General features: G+C 38.2%; 1 protein-coding gene across 1 annotated transcript; it reads right to left on the bottom strand.

Moving 5' to 3' along the window:
- Positions 1-563: 563 nt before the first annotated feature.
- lrrc69 (leucine rich repeat containing 69) lies at positions 564-19,147 on the bottom strand. Its single transcript, XM_073822263.1, has 8 exons — positions 17,511-19,147; positions 16,978-17,104; positions 16,821-16,893; positions 16,517-16,712; positions 16,368-16,439; positions 14,372-14,473; positions 1,454-1,633; positions 564-691 (listed from the first exon to the last, which is right to left on the bottom strand). Exons 1-8 carry the CDS (start codon positions 17,727-17,729, stop codon positions 584-586), a joined length of 1,077 nt encoding a protein of 358 aa, XP_073678364.1. The 5' UTR covers positions 17,730-19,147; the 3' UTR covers positions 564-583.
- Positions 19,148-19,253: the final 106 nt, after the last annotated feature.

Below are 19,253 nucleotides of genomic sequence, written 5' to 3'. Positions count from 1 at the left end.
TGAGCTCAGGAGGCCTGCATGAGAAATTAATTTGGAGAGATGAAGTTTCCTCTCAGGTTAGAACAGATGCCATTGGCCCAAACAGAGGGTAGGTATGGAGTGCTTTCATTGTAGGGGATTATAATGGCAAGCATAAAGCCAGACTATAGAAGGGGCAAAATGTGAATAGGAAAATTTTTAAAAATGGCCATAGCCTGTGGCGGAGTGCTTCATATTTCTTAAAAATGACTTTTAAAATCAACACAGGAGGAAATGTATAATGACTACATATAATAGAAGTCATATTGTGCACTTAAAAAAGATTAAAATAATACATTTTATTTCACTGTAAAATCGATTTTAAATTTTTTTAAAGGCAAAGTATAAATGATTCGGATAATGAATAGAGAAGTGCATACCATTTGAATTAAATAATGAAGCATACTCTTCAGCTAATATCAATCTGACAGCCAGATCAAAGATCGTCAGTGATCAAATGTTGCCATCTGCTGGTGTACTGCAAAAACATCAACTATTTATTCTTTATAAGAAACAAATTTATATGATCAAAATCAGTCGTGGAGTAAAAAGATGCATTTTTAATTTATAATCGTACAAGCCCATAATACTTGTGGTCATCTCTGTTGAAGCAGTCATAGGAACAAAGCAATATTCTGACTGGAACAGACTGAGAGCTTTTCATTCCCATGTGCTGTTCAAAGACAAAAGAAGAGACTCCGATTACTAAAGGAGAGTCTAATATTTTTTTGTACTTTTATTGACACATAGAAAAAAGAAGTAACATACTGGCTTTGTGGTTTTTGCTAATATGTGACCCTGGACCACAAAACCAGTCATAAGGTAATAAATAAGCTTTCTATTGATGTATAGTTTGTTAGGATAGGACAATATTTGGCCGAGATACATCTATTTGAAAATCTGGAATCTAAAGGTGCAAAAAAATCAAAATACTAAGAAAATTAAGTTCTTAACAATGCATATTACTAATCAAAAATTACATTTTGATAGGTTTACAGTAGGAATTTTACAAAAAATCTTAATGTAACATGATCTTTACTTAATTTCCTAATGATTTTTGGCATAAAAGAAAAATCAATAATTTTGACCCATACAATGTATTTTTGGCCATTGCTACAAATATACCCCAGCGACTTAAGACTGGTTTTGTGGTCCATGGTCACATATTTACTAATCAGGGGCAGAAGTTAAATTGTGACCCTGTTAATCTTTGTTGATTCAAATAACAAATGTTGCCTGTGTGCCTGAGGCTTATTAAAATCCTATTATGCAAGTGTAATTCAGCAGAGTGTCAGGTTGTTAAACTGTTAAACTGTCATCAAACATCCTGAGCGAAGCACGTTCTGCCAATTTTCAACTACAGCTCTACTTCTGTGCATTGACTGCCACAGGCACTGGCTGCTGAACATTTGTGTAATGCAGAATGAACTGATACCTTTCTGGTGTTGATGAACTGAACACACTCCAGCCAGGTGGTGAGGAAGGGCTGGGAGCACAGAGCACACTGGCCCCAGTGAGACAGCATGTCCTGGAGCTCTGGGTACGCTGGCAGAGCTCTGGACACCACTGACAACTTATTAGTGCTCTGCTGGAGGATGAGCCTGGCTGAGAGTTCCTAAACACATTAAAGGGATAGTTCACCCAAAAATGACAATTCTGTCATTTATTATTCACCCTCATGTCATTCCAAACCTGTAAGACATTTGTTTATCTTCGGAGCACAAATTAAAGGAGTAGTTCACTTTCAGAACAACAATTTACAGATAATTTACTCACCCCCTTGTCATCCAAGATGTTTATGTCTTTTTTTCTTCAGTCGTCAAGAAATTATGTTTTTTGAGATAAACATTTCTGGAAATTTCTCCATATAATAGACTTAAATGGTAGCCTGGCTAACGCCAGACCACGTTATGACTTCGTCATGATTCGTGGTCTGGGAACCACATGTTCATTTTCTCGTATTTGAGGCGTGGTTTACGAATGCCCAGAGCCGTTTATTGGGCGCTACGAATGTCTATCAAATGCGCCTGTGCGTAGCTCATAGCCAATCGTTTCAGACTCCGTCCACACGAAGCCGGTGCGTTCCCTATCCGATAATTTTTTTTCCTCGTTCTAAAAAAAAATTACGTAAACACGAAACCACTGAAAACGGTGTAGTATATATGCCAGACCAGTATGGGGTGCTGTAATTCTGCCATAGAGATACGCTATACACGGAGAAGAAGATTTTGAGCATGCGCATAACCTTGCGCGCTGTATACGAACTAAGAAGAAGAAGACAAAGATGCGAACATTATCGCTTGTTGCTCATAACAGTTGCATAGAAGCAATAGATTTTGCTGTAATAAAGCTAGTAGGCTTAGTAGCAACACGAACACAATCATGTAGTCCGCCATTATTGTTGTTGCTGTTACGTGTGACGCAGCCGACACGTGATGTGATGACATCATCGTTTCACAAAATATACGTATTGGCTGTACAAACGAAACCGCGAGGGTGTCGTTTTCAGATTTATCCACTTTGGGACCCGGTTTCAAAAAATAGCGGATTCAGTCTCCTAAAACGCCGGATCCGTGTGGACGAAACGCCAATACGATAAAAAATTTATACGTATACAGCGAAACGCGTCTCCGTGTGGACAGGCCCTCAATCATACCGGATGACGTATACAGAGCGATGGTTTAACGCCAAAAGTTGCTCTTTTTTCAAAATAAACTTGCGTTCTAAACTACTTAGAACACTATCTTAAGCCCGGCTCACACTACAGGAGTTTTAAAATCCTGACCGATTATTAAATCTGGTTGCAGCGCACACATAAGGAGAATCTTCGCAGATTATCTTCCCTGAATTCTTAAACATGCACACACTACAAGATTTTAAAATCGTGGCGCATCACACACTACAAGATTATTAGGATTATCATGCCGGAGGAAGCGCCTCTCCTGATCTCACACAGCCAATCGTCATTTTAGCAACTAATGTTTAGGCCTACATAAGTTATAGCTTGTGCAAGCAGCTTTCTGCACTCACCTGGTATGTTCAAAACTAGGGCTGTGATGGTCTCAATGGCCCCAGAAAAAGTAATTACCATGAATGTGTCGGGGCAAAAATTAAAGGAGATTTTCGAATTAATAATAATAATAATTAATAAATTAGTATTTTCTGAGTCAGTGTCGCAAAGATCCTGATTGCTCATTGGACGCGCATTTAATGCCTAAATGCATCTTAATGGTGTGACGATGCCACATAAGGGACATGTTTTACCTCTCTATATATATCACTAGATTGGATGTATAAGAGTTTAATAGGTTTTACATGTTTCCTTCTCCATTTTTACTCCTTTTAAAAATGTGTGCATTTGTCTTTAAGAACTGTGACTTTCCTATCATGTGAGCAACCACATGACAGGATGTAGGAAGTAGCCTCTCTATAAAAGAGCGGTGTGGTCTAAAATGGTGGCCTGACACCTCACCCAGGAAGCAGGTTCTTCATTGCCTGAGTTGTAAAGGAAAGCCTTGTGGATTTTACTTGCCAACCAGGACTATTTTGCACCAGCACTTTGGACTACATATCAGCTGGATTGTATATACACGGGTGGACACTTTGACTATTTCACACGGATTGCAGTTGGACTGTTTTTAGGGTATGAACTGAAAAACTCTTTTAGCAGTCCTCAAGTCTCTATGCATACCGTGTGGTTCTAGTTCTGTGTAATTGTTTTATATAAATACACTACTGTTATTTTGTATCTGCTGTCTTGCTGTCTTTAATCTACTCACCCAACATCCAAATATTTTTAGCAATTCTTTGTTTTAATAGGTGTAGCTTTAGCCGATAGGGCAGAGTGTTACATATTGGTGGCCCGTACGGGGAACGATTGCTATTGAATTGTTGAGTTGGGTGATAGAAAAGACGATGGCACATAAAAAACAAAATGCTTTTACTAACACTGCTCCTTATACTAAGTACCTGTACAAAACATCTGAGAGTTTTAAGGATGAACAGAAATGTGGTTGTGAACAGTTACAAACAGAATTTGTTGCTCTTAAGGAAATTGTTTTAAAACTGGAGAAAAATTTTAATGATTCTGTGGAAAGTCATTTTAACCGGGAGATGTGTTTTAGAGAAGCTGTGGACTTGAGAATGCGGGAGATGGAGGAATATGTCAGGACTGTGCTGGAGACACTGGAGAAAGAGGTGAAGGATTGCTTATTGAGGAGGGACAAACAGTGGGAGGAAAAACTGGAACAGAGATGTCCAGCTGTACTCAGCGTCACTCCTGCAACCATCACCGGCACAGAGGCCCTCCATTCTGCTCCTGCCACTCCTGTCCTCAACCCATCTTCAGCTCAGCCTAACACCACTTCATTCAGTAATGACAACGGAAATCCACCATCTACAGAACATGAAACCAGGACCATCTACTCCAAGTTACCATTTTCCAAAGAAGAACTTCTGGAGGCCCAGGCTGATGACATCGCTATTCTTCAACTGAAGGCTTCCTGCACTTCTTTGACCTCCCAACACCGTGGACTGCAAGTACACCACGGCGTACTCTATCGTTGCGTCCAGAAGGGAAACAAATATCTTCAGATCAGAATCAGAATCAGAATGAGCTTTATCAGAATCAGAATGAGCTTTATTGCCAGGTATGTTTGCACATACTAGGAATTTGTTTTTGTGACAGAGCTCCACAGTGCTACAGAATGACAGTGACAAGACGATACATATTATAAAAAGAACAATATACAAGTATACAAGACAGACAAGGTGCAAAAATAGCAAAGACATTTGAATGGAAGTAAGTATGTGCTTTAAATAAATAACGGAAAAATGAATAAAGAATGTATAGTGTTGTATGTTCCACGATCAAGTGTTCATGAGATGGATTGCCTGAGGAAAGAAACTGTTTCGGTGTCTGGTCGTTCTAGTGCTCAGTGCTCTGTAGCGCCGACCGGATGGTAACAGTTCAAAAAGTGAGTGTGCTGGATGTGAGGGGTCCAGAGTAATTTTGGCAGCCCTTTTTCGTACTCTGGATAAGTACAGATCTTGAAGGGTAGGGAGGGTAGTACCAATGATTCGCTCAGCAGTCCGGACTATCCGACGTAGTCTTCTGAGATCAGAATTTGTAGCTGAGCTGAACCAGATGGTAATTGAAGTGCAGAGGACGGATTCAATGATGGCAGAGTAAAACTGTTTCAGCAGTTCCTGTGGCAGGTTGAGCTTCCTCAGCTGGCGGAGGAAGTACAGCCTCTGCTGGGCCTTTTTCACAATGGAGTCTATGTGAACATCCCACTTCAGGTCCTGAGAGATGGTGTTGCCAAGGAACTTGAATGACTCCACTGTGTTTACAGTGCTGTCCATGATGGTGAGTGGGGGGAGAGCAGGGGGGGTTTTCCTGAAGTCTATGATCATCTCCACAGTCTTGAGCGTGTTGAGCTCCAGGTTGTTATGACTGCACCAGACAGCCAGCTCTTTTACCTCCTGTCTGTAAGCAGACTCGTCACCGTCCTGAATGAGGCCGATAAGTGTGGTGTCGTCTGCAAACTTCAGGAGCTTGACAGAGGGGTCTTTGGAGGTACAGTCATTTGTATACAGGGAGAAGAGCAGTGGGGAGAGGACACAACCCTGAGGGGCGCCAGTGCTGATAGTCCGGGTGCTGGATGAGAATTTTCCCAGCCTCACTAGCTGCTGCCTGTCTGTCAGGAAGCTGTTGATCCACTGACAGACTGATGTGGGCACAGAGAGCTGAGTTAGTTTGGGCAGGAGGAGGTTTGGGATGATAGTGTTGAAGGCTGAACTGAAGTCCACAACAGGATCCTCGCGTAAGTCCCTGATTTGTCCAGATGCTGCAGTATGAAATGTAGACTCATGTTCACTGCATCATCTACAGACCTGTTTGCACGATAAGCATACTGCAGGGGGTCCAGTGAGGGTCTGGTGATGTCCTTCAGATAAGCCAGAACCAGTTTCTCAAACGACTTCATGACGACAGATGTTAGCGCCACAGGTCTGTAGTCGTTAAGTCCTGTTATTTTGGGTTTCTTTGGAATGGGGATGATTTCAGAACGTTTGAGAGAGGCGGGGACTTCACACAACTCCAAAGACCTATTGAAGATCTGTGAGAAAATGGGTGCCAGCTGATCTGCACAGGTTTTCAGACAGGCTGGTGTGACACCGTCAGGGCCTGGTGCCTTTCTTCTTTTGTTCTTTTTGAAGACCTTGCGTACCTCATCTTCACTGATTTGAATGGGAGTTGCAGGAGTGGGGGAGAGGGGTGATGTTGGAGGTGTAAATGGTGTCTTTTCAAACCGACAATAGAACTCGTTCAGATCGTCTGCCAGTTGCTGATTCTGCAAAGTGCTGGGGGATGATGTCTTGTAATTGGTGATGTGTTTTAGACCTTTCCACACTGATGAAGAGTCACTGGAATGAAATTGGTTCCTTATCTTTTCGGAATAATTTCTCTTTGCCACTTTGATCTCCTTTTCCAGTGTGTATTTGGCCTCTTTATACAAGACTTTGTCCCCTTTCCTGTAAGCATCATCTTTGACATGACGAAGCTGTCTGAGTTTTGCAGTGAACCATGGTTTGTCGTTGTTGTAAGTTAAGCGAGTCCTGGTAGGAATGCATAAATCCTCACAGAAACTGATATATGAAGTAACAGTCTCTGTAAGCTCGTCCAGATCAGTAGCAGCAGCTTCAAAAACACTCCAATCAGTACATTCGAAACAGGCTTGTAAAGCCCGCTCTGTTTCGTTGGTCCATCTCTTTACAGACTTTGCTACAGGTTTAGCAGATTTAAGTTTTTGCCTGTAGGTTGGTATAAGATGAACCAGGCAGTGATCAGAAAGTCCCAAAGCTGCCCGTGAGACAGAGTGATATGCATTCCTTATTGTGGTGTAACAGTGGTCCAATATATTTCTATCTCTGGTCGGACATGTGATGTGCTGTCTGTATTTTGGCAGTTCACGGGAGAGATTTGCTCTATTAAAATCCCCAAGAATGATTAAAACAGAGTCCGGGTGTTGTTGTTCTGTCTCTGTGATGTGATCAGCGAGTTTCTGTAACGCCAGGCTCACGTGCGCTTGCGGTGGAATGTACACACTCACGAGAATGAACGAGCAAAACTCTCGCGGCGAATAGAACGACTTACAGTTTATGAAAAGCGCTTCAACATCAGAACAGCATATTTTCTTTAACACTGTTACATCTGTACACCACCTCTCATTGATGTAAAAGCACGTCCCGCCGCCGCGCGATTTCCCCGTCGATTCTGCGTCGCGGTCTCCTCTGAACAGCTGATATCCCGGGAGATGAATCGCGCTGTCCGGTATAGCCGCGTTCAGCCAGGTTTCCGTGAAACACAGAGCAGCAGAGTGTGAGAAGTCCTTATTTGTCCGGGAGAGCAGAAGGAGTTCGTCCGTTTTGTTTGGTAGAGACCGGAGATTTGCCAAATGTATGCCTGGCAGTGTCATCCTGAATCCACGCTGACGAAGCTTCACGAGCGCGCCGGCGCGCTTCCCCCGCGTCCTGCGCGTCCTGCGCGTCCTGAAGCCTTTGGTAAGCGCCGCCGCTCCGCCAACTATGATGTTGAGCAAAACGTCCGAATAATCAAAAACCGGTAGGAGATTTTGTGGTATGTTCTGCCTAATGTTTAGCAGTTCATCCCTTGTAAAACTGATCGTGTTTGCAAAACAAAAAACAGGAAAAACGAACAAAAACACTAAAACAACTGGAGAGCTAAGCACAGAGGCTGCCATTCGCGGCGCCATCTTGTTCAGATGCTTCCCGTCATTCCTGGAACACTGGTGCCCCTGATATTATGCCGCTTCCATCCTCAAACCTCCGAAAGACATCCCGGAAGGGTAAAGACTCTCTTGAGGATTATGGAAGTAGCCTGGTGGCCGTCCATCCGGAGGGACGTTTGGAAGTTTGTGGGAGATTGCAATCACTGCCGGAGGAAAGAGAGGTGTGGGACATTGAGGGGCAGACTGACATCACGACCGCCATATCATCATTCTTCGAAAACCAACACACTTCCTAGTTTCTCACCAAAAGCAAGGGCTAGGAGGCGCCAGGAAGGACTACACGCCAGAGTGACTGGGTCTAATGTGTACCAGGGAGGATTAGCGCTACCTGTCCCGGGTTACCCAGTCTGGTTTGCAGTCCCTCCTCTCTTCAGTGTCTCCTCTGCCTCCTCCATTTACCATGTGCCTAGGTGGGAAGGCCTGGTTTTACGTAATTTATTTCAAAGACAATTTGATGCACACGGGGAGGGGTAACCCACAATATGGAATTTAAATGTGGCAAATCCGGAAGGGGTATGGACCTCTTTCCCTCAAGCGCCGTAGGCTGGGGGAGGGGTCTATGTGACGATGCCACATAAGGGACATGTTTTACCTCTCTATATATATCACTAGATTGGATGTATAAGAGTTTAATAGGTTTTACATGTTTCCTTCTCCATTTTTACTCCTTTTAAAAATGTGTGCATTTGTCTTTAAGAACTGTGACTTTCCTATCATGTGAGCAACCACATGACAGGATGTAGGAAGTAGCCTCTCTATAAAAGAGCGGTGTGGTCTAAAATGGTGGCCTGACACCTCACCCAGGAAGCAGGTTCTTCATTGCCTGAGTTGTAAAGGAAAGCCTTGTGGATTTTACTTGCCAACCAGGACTATTTTGCACCAGCACTTTGGACTACATATCAGCTGGATTGTATATACACGGGTGGACACTTTGACTATTTCACACGGATTGCAGTTGGACTGTTTTTAGGGTATGAACTGAAAAACTCTTTTAGCAGTCCTCAAGTCTCTATGCATACCGTGTGGTTCTAGTTCTGTGTAATTGTTTTATATAAATACACTACTGTTATTTTGTATCTGCTGTCTTGCTGTCTTTAATCTACTCACCCAACATCCAAATATTTTTAGCAATTCTTTGTTTTAATAGGTGTAGCTTTAGCCGATAGGGCAGAGTGTTACAATGGATTAGGCGGAGCGTGTAAGGCTGGGGAATTCTTAGCCTTCCCCTGGCCACGGGGACCATGGGGCAAAAAATGCCACTAAATTAGACATATTCCCCTGCACAAAAAAATTCAATATATTACGTCTGTTGCTAATAAAATGAAAATGAATAGAAAGTGTCAATTGCGGCACTAGTACTACATTAAGATCTGCTCATCTGCACCGTAATTCTTTTTAGGCGTTTTTACAGTGTTGCGTATTATAACCAATCACACACGATTCTGTTGAATTAAGAAATGCAATGTCTAATCAGAAGAGTTCAAATGAGTCTTGCAAGTTTTGTTGAGTGCGCGCAACTCTTGATTTTTCTCATCATAAACAACAACGCTCATACTTACATGTACGTAAGAGATTCATTACACAGGGAATACAACGAATTCATGGTTTACATTTAAGATACAAGTACATTTAAGATATAAGATAACATGTATATTGAAAAGTTCTTTAAAAGCATTTGGAATGCAATAAAGTAATTTTTAAAGGTGTTTTTAAAGCATTTTCGATATGGATTAAAATAGGCTAATAAAAAATTTGCATCTCGACAAAATTGCGTTGCAGCAAATCCTCTACATTTTAAGATATTTAGAACAGAGAAACATAAAAATCTGAAAATATAAGCAGCTACAATAATTAAAGTTTTAATATACTCTATGCCAGTATAATTTGTAATTATAATTATAATTTTATAGTATATTCTATAACATTATAATTTTAATAGAATTATAAAATAAATATAATCGGGCCTGTTTTAGGCTTTTCCTTATTTTTATATTTTAGACATTCATCAATAATGGAGATGAAGAAAAAAAAAACACTCGCCATCTCTTCATTGGACGTGCCTTTATATAGAAATATCTTTATATCTTTACAGATTACATAATGAAAGCTTCTATTTTCGATTTGAATTATTTCGTTTTAAAGTGGTAATTTAAAGCTTTCTATGTTCATTGTGAAGCGATGCTGTTCAAGAACAGAAGGCAGAAAGCGCATCTTCTGTTTTCCTATTTATTTTATAAAAGCACAACGAGTTGTTTATATTGTGAGTGCACTAAAATAAAAGTTGCCCCGTTACAGGTCAGAATGATGTATTACTCCTACCTTTATGAGCAAAAATGAAGAAATGTTTTTTTGATTGTTTTCACACACACAAAAAAAGTGATTGCACTGGTGCCTCCATTTCCTGCAAAGCATGCTTCAGCTGCCTTCAAGTCTCCACACAAACGATTGGATATTCATCCAACAGCGCGCATGTATCAAGGTTAAACGTTTAAACTAACATGTGATATGCTTGAACTGTTTTATATATAGATTTTGATTTAGGCAAGTCCTGATGCTTTGTGAAGGCTAAATTGATCAAATATAGATGATCGACTCACTGCCGCTGGCAACTTTGTAATTTCTTTAAAAAACATTTAACATACAATTAACGAACAAAAAAATGCTTCAAACGTTTTTCTAAATTAACTTAATAAAAAAACGAAACGAAATATAATCACTTTTCTATTTTTAAACTGAACTATTTTAATAGCGGAAAGCATGCTTTTGATAAGCATGCTTTTTTTTTTTAACTTGTTGAGTTTAAGCCGTCTCATCATTTGGCCTTTGCAAAAAAAAAGAAAAAAAAAACAAAACTGCGTACCCTTGTAAGAAATCCAGTATGTGCGTATTTTATTATTTTTTTGATAGCATTTTAGTTTTTTTGGAGAGTGAGATTTGCAAAGTTAGTGATAATGTAGTTTTCTGAATAGGCCTATAATCGCTGTTTGAATAAGTTGAAATGAAACGTTACAATTATCAATTTCTAATGTTTTTATTCTATTGCAATCAAATTAAATACAATTCAGTCCCATTAAAAATATTTATTGGCCTACGTGACACCTGCGTCTATTTTCTTTCCTAAAAAGACGATGTTTGTAGTTAGCCTTACCCTGGAGCTGGTTCACCCTCCGCCTAGGCCTATAGCTAATGAAAGAGTTTTGTTTTCGATTTTAATTATTTCGTTTTATAGTTGTGAAGTAATAATTTAAAGCTTTCTATAGATATAGTAATCGTGTCTGTGAGGCAATTACCTGGGTTTCGGTTAATTATTGTGAAGCGCTCCTGTTTAACACCAAAGACATCAGAAAGCGTATCCTGTTTCTTCAAAAGCACGTTTTGTTAATGCTGTTTACACACAAACTAAGGTAGACCCTTTACAATTCTGGATGATATATTAGGCTACTCTTACCTTTATGAGCAAAAATGAAGTTTCACATTGCACCGGCGAATCCATGTCCTAAAGCGCGCTCCAGCTTTCAATCTCCGCAAATGAGTGGATATGTGCCTATTATTAGCACACATTTATCTAGGTTAAACGATTAAGCAAATATTGTGATATGCTTTAAGTTTATATATATATATATATAATTTAAATCGTGATGACTTGAAAAGGCTAAATTGATCTGTCTGTCGCTGGTCGCTTAGACATTACTTTAAAAAAAAAAACTAAAACTTGAATTGAACAAACAAAAAGTGTTCCAAATATATCTCTAAATTAACTTTATAAACTAAAGAAACGAAAATAAATGTAATCACTTTGCTATTAAAGACAGCATCTGTGTAATGGGGAAGAGAAAGAGGAAAAAAGACCGGTTGAAGTCGGACTCGGGCCAGTAATTCTGATGAGCTGTCCAGCATTTTTTGCAAGGAATGTTTTTTTAATAGCCTATTTAACATTCGTATTTATGCTACTTTCTTATTTAAATATATTATTTCTTCGATTTATTTGAGCGTTTTTTAGGCTGCTTGTTCACTGACTAAAGTGCTAAAATAAACAGGCACGTTTTGTTAATGTTTGAGCTTAATTTAATTGTTTCAAAATTATATACTTATGTATTTATATATAGGCCTATATACACAAACGTTATAATGTATATATATTTATAAAACACTGTGCCACCGCGGTGGTATGCCACCGTCACAGCCCTAAGTTCAAAACTGAGACAATTTCACTAAAGCAGAGCTCCTCTTTCTCCTTACTTTTGTGGTACGTTTTCGACACATTATACAGACAGTGTTACTACAAAAACTCAAGAAGCAGTTTCCTCCATCGAACGACCCGTGTTTTGCGGTCACGCATTGGCTGTTGTGAAAGCACATATGTTTGATTTGATCGGGGCAGCCCCGATCTGTCTGCTAGCAGATCGGGAGGTGCAAGATTCGATCTTTGAACGCCTCACATTACGAGATAATCTGCGCCGAACATCGGGGCCGATCGAGGTGCTTGACAAGATTTTTGCTCCGATTCTCGGGAGGGGAAAATCGGGGCAAAATCGGGCTAAAACTTCTGTAGTTTGAGCCGGGCATTAGGGGCCGTTCACATGTCGCGTCTTTTGCGCGCTAAAGTTCGTTATTTCAAATGTAGACGCGCGGTATGCGCGCGCATAATGGAAGCGACGCGGTTGCGACGCGCTCGCGTTTTCCATGCGCAAGCTACAGAGCGGTTTGGAAAGGAGAAAGCGACGCGCCTAGCGTTTTCCACGCGTTTTTAGGCGCGACATGTGAACGGCTGCATCGAATGATAACTTGCTGCCATGCTGGATCCATAGTTATAAACAAACTGCTTCGGTGAGTCGCGACGCATAGAAGGCGTCATCGTCTTGCTGCTCCCTCCCCGTTCTGTGATTGGTTCCCTATCTGAGGTGAAAATTTGGTCCATGGTTTCCATGCTACCTTCCAGCGTGAATAAAATCGCGCTGCGCGGAAGGCAGCATGGGGACACCCAGGCTACTTAAATGGTGCCCTGATTTTTGAATCTTCAAAATGCCGTTTAAATGCAGTTTAAATGCAGCTTCAAATGGCTGTAAACGATCCCAGCCGACGAAGAAGGGTCTAGTCTACCGAAACGTTCGGTCATTTTCTTAGAAAAATATATTTTTATATACCTTTTAAGCACTGAAACTCGTCTAGCACTAGGGCTTGTAGTTACGTACTCACGTCGAAAGGACACGCATGACGTATGCGAAACTACAGACCCAGTGTTTACAAAGCGAACTTGAGAAGAGAGAAGTGCAACGCAATCAAATACTCTTTAGCAACAAGGTACAACATAAAGTACAACGATGTCAGACAACTTTGAAGCTGGAGGAGCACATGAGATGGAGTTTTTCACCGTTTCCTACCTTTTTGAGCCGGAATACACAGACGATGAACTCTGTCAGAGAGAGAAAACTGCGACAGCCGTGGCGGTGACACAAGCCTCGGGCAGACCGCGTTCAAACGAGACGAGATGGTGGTGCAAGTGTGGAAAATGCCAGCCATTTCCAGCGGAGCAGGAATCTCAGTGCTGTCACGACTGGACCACATCTGTTCCACTGTTACAAACAATCGGCGAGTCAGCTGATGGGACTGCTTCAAGCGTTCGCTGCGTTGCAGAGCACGGCGGACGCAGTACGTAAAGTCGGGAACGCGCACTACAAGCCCTAGTGCTGGACGAGTTTCAGTGCTTAAAAGGTATGTAAAAATATATTTTTCTAAGAAAATGACCGAACGTTTCGGTAGACAAGACCCTTCTTCGTCGGCTGGGATCGTTTACAGCCATTTGAAGCTGCATTTAAACTGCATTTAAACGGCATTTTGAAGATTCAAAAATCGAGGCACCATTTAAGTCCATTATATGGAGAAATTTCCAGAAATGTTTATCTCAAAAAACATAATTTCTTGACGACTGAAGAAAAAAAACATAAATATCTTGGATGACAGGGAAGTGAGTAAATTATCTGTAAATTGAGTAGAAAGTGGACTACTCCTTTAAGATATTTTTGATGAAATCCGAGAGCTTTCTGACCCTGCATTGACAGCAACGCAACTGACACGTTCAAAGCCCAGAAAAGTAGTAAGGACATTGTTAAAATAGTCAATGTGTTAACAGTGGTTCAACCATAATTTTGTGAAGTACCTGTACATGGTACTGTAGTTGCGTTGCAGTCTATGCAGGATCAGAAAGCTTTTAGATTTAATCAGAAATATATTTGTGTTCTGAAGATGAACAAAGGTCATACAGGTTTGGAACAACATGAGGGTGAGTAGTTAATGACAAAACTTTCATTTTAGGGTGAACTAACCCTTTAAACTACAATCAGCAGCATCATGCAAACTAACCATTTCAAGATGACAAGCTCATTTCTAACGACTTCAAATTGTTTTCTCACTACTAACATCCTCTAGTGGAATATTAGCAAGAAAGCAATCAGGTTTGTGCAAGAATGTTTAAAAATAATCCATAATAATAATATAAATAATAATAAAAATTATATATTTTTTAAATAAAAACAAAAAGTTACCTTTAATGAGAGGACTTCTTTCTCATGAATGGACTCCATCAGTGTGAACGGAACTAAACTGTTTCCTTCAAAGAACAGTTCCTCCAATGTGAGAAACTGAAACTAAACATTAAAGAGAGAGAGAAAAAAACATCTTTAAAATATTATAAGAAATATTGTATATAAGTATATGAGTTAGTGAGCAAAGGTTATCATTAATCATATAAAGTCTACTGTATTGTATTTGAATTATCAAAATAATTAAAACTTTGCTGGAAAATGTTCTACACAATCTACTACATACCTGTGATCACCTGGTTAATGCATTTAATCTTTTTAGCATATTGTTTATTGTTAGTAATATTTCAAGTAGGGGTTGACTGACTACCGGCCTGGCCGATTATCTGTGCCGATATTAAGCATTTGTATGGATATCGGTATTTTAAAAAACTATTTGCAGATAAAATAATTTAAAAGCATTTAAAGAAAGTTTTTGTCAGAGCGCTTGTTATTCTTACTTTTGACATAATTTAATTGTAATGTTTACACCAGACATATATATCGGTTCAAAATATCGGTTATCGGTCTACTTGATCTGTAATGATCAGTATCGGCAGTATCGTTCTACCCCTAATTTCAAGATGAACACTTACTGGACTGAAGAAATTTGATTATTTTTACTTGATTACTTTGAGTTTTACTTTACTTTTCGCATATAATTAAAAGTACAGAGCTTTGATATGTTCTGTAATATCATCTTGGAAATATGGAGTGATAACTGATATTTAAAGGTTTTTTTTGTGAGTAGTCTGTTAAACTGTTATACAATCTCATAAAAGCTTAATGTATCAAATATGATACTCAAATTAAAAAAAATCTTAATTTTTTTCTGTTTTAATGACTATTATCCTATGTCAGTCTTCACAGAATTACAAATAATCACAGATTTTTAAGGGGGCTGAAGTCCCACTAATTAACATTTAGAACTAGCTGTACACTACCAGTCAAAACATTTTGAACAGTAAGATGTTTAATGTTTTTAAAAGAAGTCTCTTCTGCTCGCAAAGTCTGCATTTATTTGATATAAAGTACAGCAAAAGGAGTAAAATGTTAAAGTATTTTTACTATTTTTTAAAACTGTTGTCTTTTTGAATACTTGAATATATTTTAAAATGTAATTCTGTAATTCTTAAAATGTATTCCTGTGATAATTATTCCTGTGAGCATCATTACTCCAGTCACATGATCCTTCAGAAATTCTTCCAATATGCTGATTTGCTAACATTTATTATTATTATTATTATTATTATTATTATTATTATATCGAAAACAACAGAGTAGATTTTTTTTTTCAGGTTTCTTTGATGAATAGAAAGTTCAGAAGAACAGCATTCATCTGAAATATAAAGCTTTTGTTACATTATAAATGTCTTTATCATCACAAATTTGATCATCACATTCCCAAAAATAAATAAAAATAAAAGAATAAATTATACTGACTCCAAGCTTTTAAACAATATATTGTATAATGTTACAAAATCTTTTTTTATTATTTCAAATAAATGCTGATCTTTGGATCTTTCCATTTATCAAAGAACCCTGAAAAAATGTACTCAACTGTTTTAAATATTTAATATTTATTTCTTGAACAGCAAATTAGCATATTAGAATGATTTCTGAAGGATCATGTGACACTAAAGACTGGAGTAATAAATTTAGCTTTGAACACAGGAATAAATTACATTTTAAAATTTATTCAAATAGAAAAAATTGTTTTAAATAGTAAACATATTTCCAAATTTTACTGTTTGTCCTGTACTTTGGATTAAATAAATGCAGGCTTGGTGAGTAGAAGAGATTTCTTTTAAAATCTTACTGTTCAAAAACTTTTGACTGGTAGTGTATATTTCAGTAAAATTAGCTTATTTAAAATACATACACATTAAAGTTTTTAGTTAATAACTAAAACATTTAAAGAAACAGCTGAAACGGCTGGCAATTTGTCCAAAGAACTTACACCGACTGGAAACACAGATAAACAATTTCCGGCAACATCCAAGATCTTAAGATTTTTCCATCCAGGAATGCCCTAGGCAAAGAACGAACGCTTAATAAACTAATATGCATAGAAATTGGGTAAAGTATGATAATAGTTGCCTGTCTTGCCTCTGGTAGTTCTGTCAGGTTGTTTCGGGCCAAGTACAATTTCCTCAGCTGTGGTAAACTGTATAACTGCTGTGGTATTTGAGTCAGTTTATTATTAGTGAAGTTAATCTCAGTCAGACTCTTCATCAAGCCCAGTTCAGCTGGAATCTGTTGCAAATGATTGTCTGTGACACTGATGTTTTTTAGACTGCACAGCCTGCCAATAAACATGAAATGCTTAAAAAGCAGATGATAGTCAAATAGCAAAGAGGGGGGATAATAGTGTAAAAGATATCAAAACATTAACAGACTTGTGTCGTCTCACCTCTTTATTTCTGCAGGAATGACATTGATTCTATTGTGGTTCAAATTGAGAAGCTCAAGGTTTGGTAGACCCTCTGCAAATACAATTTAACACAACACAACGTAATCACTAGTGACCCAGTTCAATCAAATAAACCTGAATAAGAAAGAGTTCTTACCTAGAACCTCTGGTGGCAAATGGCTGATTTTGTTTCCATATAAATAAAGTTTATTTAGACAACTGAGTTGTTTTAGCACAGATGGGATCTCCTCAAGAACATTATTTCCCAGATTGAGCTCTGTCAACTATAAATATACAATGAAAATTACTTTTAAAGTATGAACTATATGAACTTTGCCGTGCTGTTTCTTGCTTCAAATGTTTTATCGTTGGTCAAACTTGTTTTCTGCTGTTCAGTATGGAAAATAAACCATGGTTGTACCACAAATAAAACCAAAAAACATGGTTACTATAGGAAAGCAATGGAAACCACAAATTCACAATGGTTGTGCTACACTAACCGTAGTTTAACCGTGGTATTTGTAGTAAAACGGTGGTTATACAAAAGGTAATCAATACGCCAAAAACAGACATAGTTTCTACAATTTTACTATAAAACCATAGTTAATTTTCGTAAGGGATAAAGTAATGATATGAATATTAAAAGTATTTTTCAAAAAACTACGATAGATAAAACATATCTGAACTCACCTTCTGCAAACACATCAGTTCAGACGGCAGACTCGACAGATAATTGTTATTCAATTTTAATACAACAATCCATGTCAGCCTTGAAAAGACTTCTGGAAGATGTGTAATTTTCTTAGAGCTCAAATTAAGCGACTTTGATTTAGTTTTTAATGATTTGATAATAGAATCGTTGGCCATTTGACACGACTTTTGCGTCATCAACTTTTCACACGTTTCCATAGAGATGCAACGCAGTTTGTCACGTAGTGTTGAGGGCCGATTGCGCCGACTGGCGGACTAACATGAGAATAACATGCCGTCATACTGACTACAGGAATCAACGGCAAGAAAATCAACATGGTGTTGAGCACTTTCCACGATTAGTGTACAAAATAGTACCTGAAACCTTAATAAAAATGTATCAGAAAGTATTTTTTCTTTCAACAAATGCTCAGTGAAAGGTTGTTAACCTTCAGAAAATCTTGACATTAAATTCACTGCACATATTGCATGATTTTTATTTATTAATTTTCCACTGTCCTTTGCAATTTGTGCAACATAAATGTTTAAAGAGTAGATCCCTGAAAAAACGTAAATAAAATAGAATGAGATTCACTTGCCTTTACATAATAATGTGAAATTTGCTATTTACTTGTCTTCATATCATGATTTGAAAGTGTCCATATAACGTTATTTATTCTGTGTAATAATTTTAAGGAATTTTACATTATTATATAATGGGGGAAATTGTATTTGACAAGAATAGAGCTAAACAATAGATTTTTGTTCAGTTAAAATTAATATCTGTCTGTTTACTACAATTACTTGAATATTTACCGTGTCACAAAATACAGTTGAGTAAAAGTTTGCATACACCTTGCTAAATGTTAATTATTTTACCAAAATAAGAGAGATCATACAAAATGCATGTTATTTTTTATTTAGTACTGACCTGAATAAGATATTTTACATAAAAGACGTTTACTAGTCCACAAGAGAAAATAATAGTTGAATTCATAAAAATCACCCTGTTCAAAAGTTTACATACACTTGATTCTTAATACTGCGTTGTTAACTGAATGATCCACATTGTTGTTGTTAATCATTGTTGTTAATCAAGTCTCTGAACAGTTAAACTGCCCGCTGTTCTTCAAAAAAAATCCTTCAGGTCCCACAAATTCTTTGATTTTAAGCATTTTTGTGTATTTAAACCCTTTCTAACAATGACTGTATGATTTTGAGATTCATCTTTTCACGCTGAGGACAACTGAGGGACTCATATGCAACCATTACATAAGGTTCAAAATGATGCATTGAGAGCCAGGGGCCAAAAGATGCTTTAATTTTTCCCAGAAGACAAAATAAGTTAAATTTATCCTGAAAAATGTTTTCACCCCCAGCTATTTATGCATCGTGTTTCCTTCTGGAGCATCAGTGAGCGTTTGAACCTTCTGTAATAGTTGCATATGAGTCCATCAGTTGTCCTCAATGTGAAAAGATCTCCTAGTCATTTTTGGAAAAGATTCAAATACATCTTTATTTATTTGTTGTAGTCTAACAAAAAATGAAAATTCTGTTATTAATTACTTACCCTCATGTTCTTCCAAACCCATAAGGCCTTCATTCATCTTCAGAGCACAAATTAAGGTATTTTTGATGAAATCCAAGAGCTTTCTGACCCTTCATAAACAGCAACACAACTGATACATTCAGTCCCCAGAAAGGTAGTGTGGACATTTTTAATAAAATGGTCTATAAGTGACA

This window comes from Garra rufa, chromosome 17 (assembly GCF_049309525.1).
Source record: "Garra rufa chromosome 17, GarRuf1.0, whole genome shotgun sequence".
In the NCBI taxonomy this organism is placed as follows: Eukaryota; Metazoa; Chordata; class Actinopteri; order Cypriniformes; family Cyprinidae; genus Garra; species Garra rufa.
The sequence above is the reverse complement of the archived record's forward strand: the minus strand, read 5'-3'. Positions and strand labels throughout refer to the sequence as shown.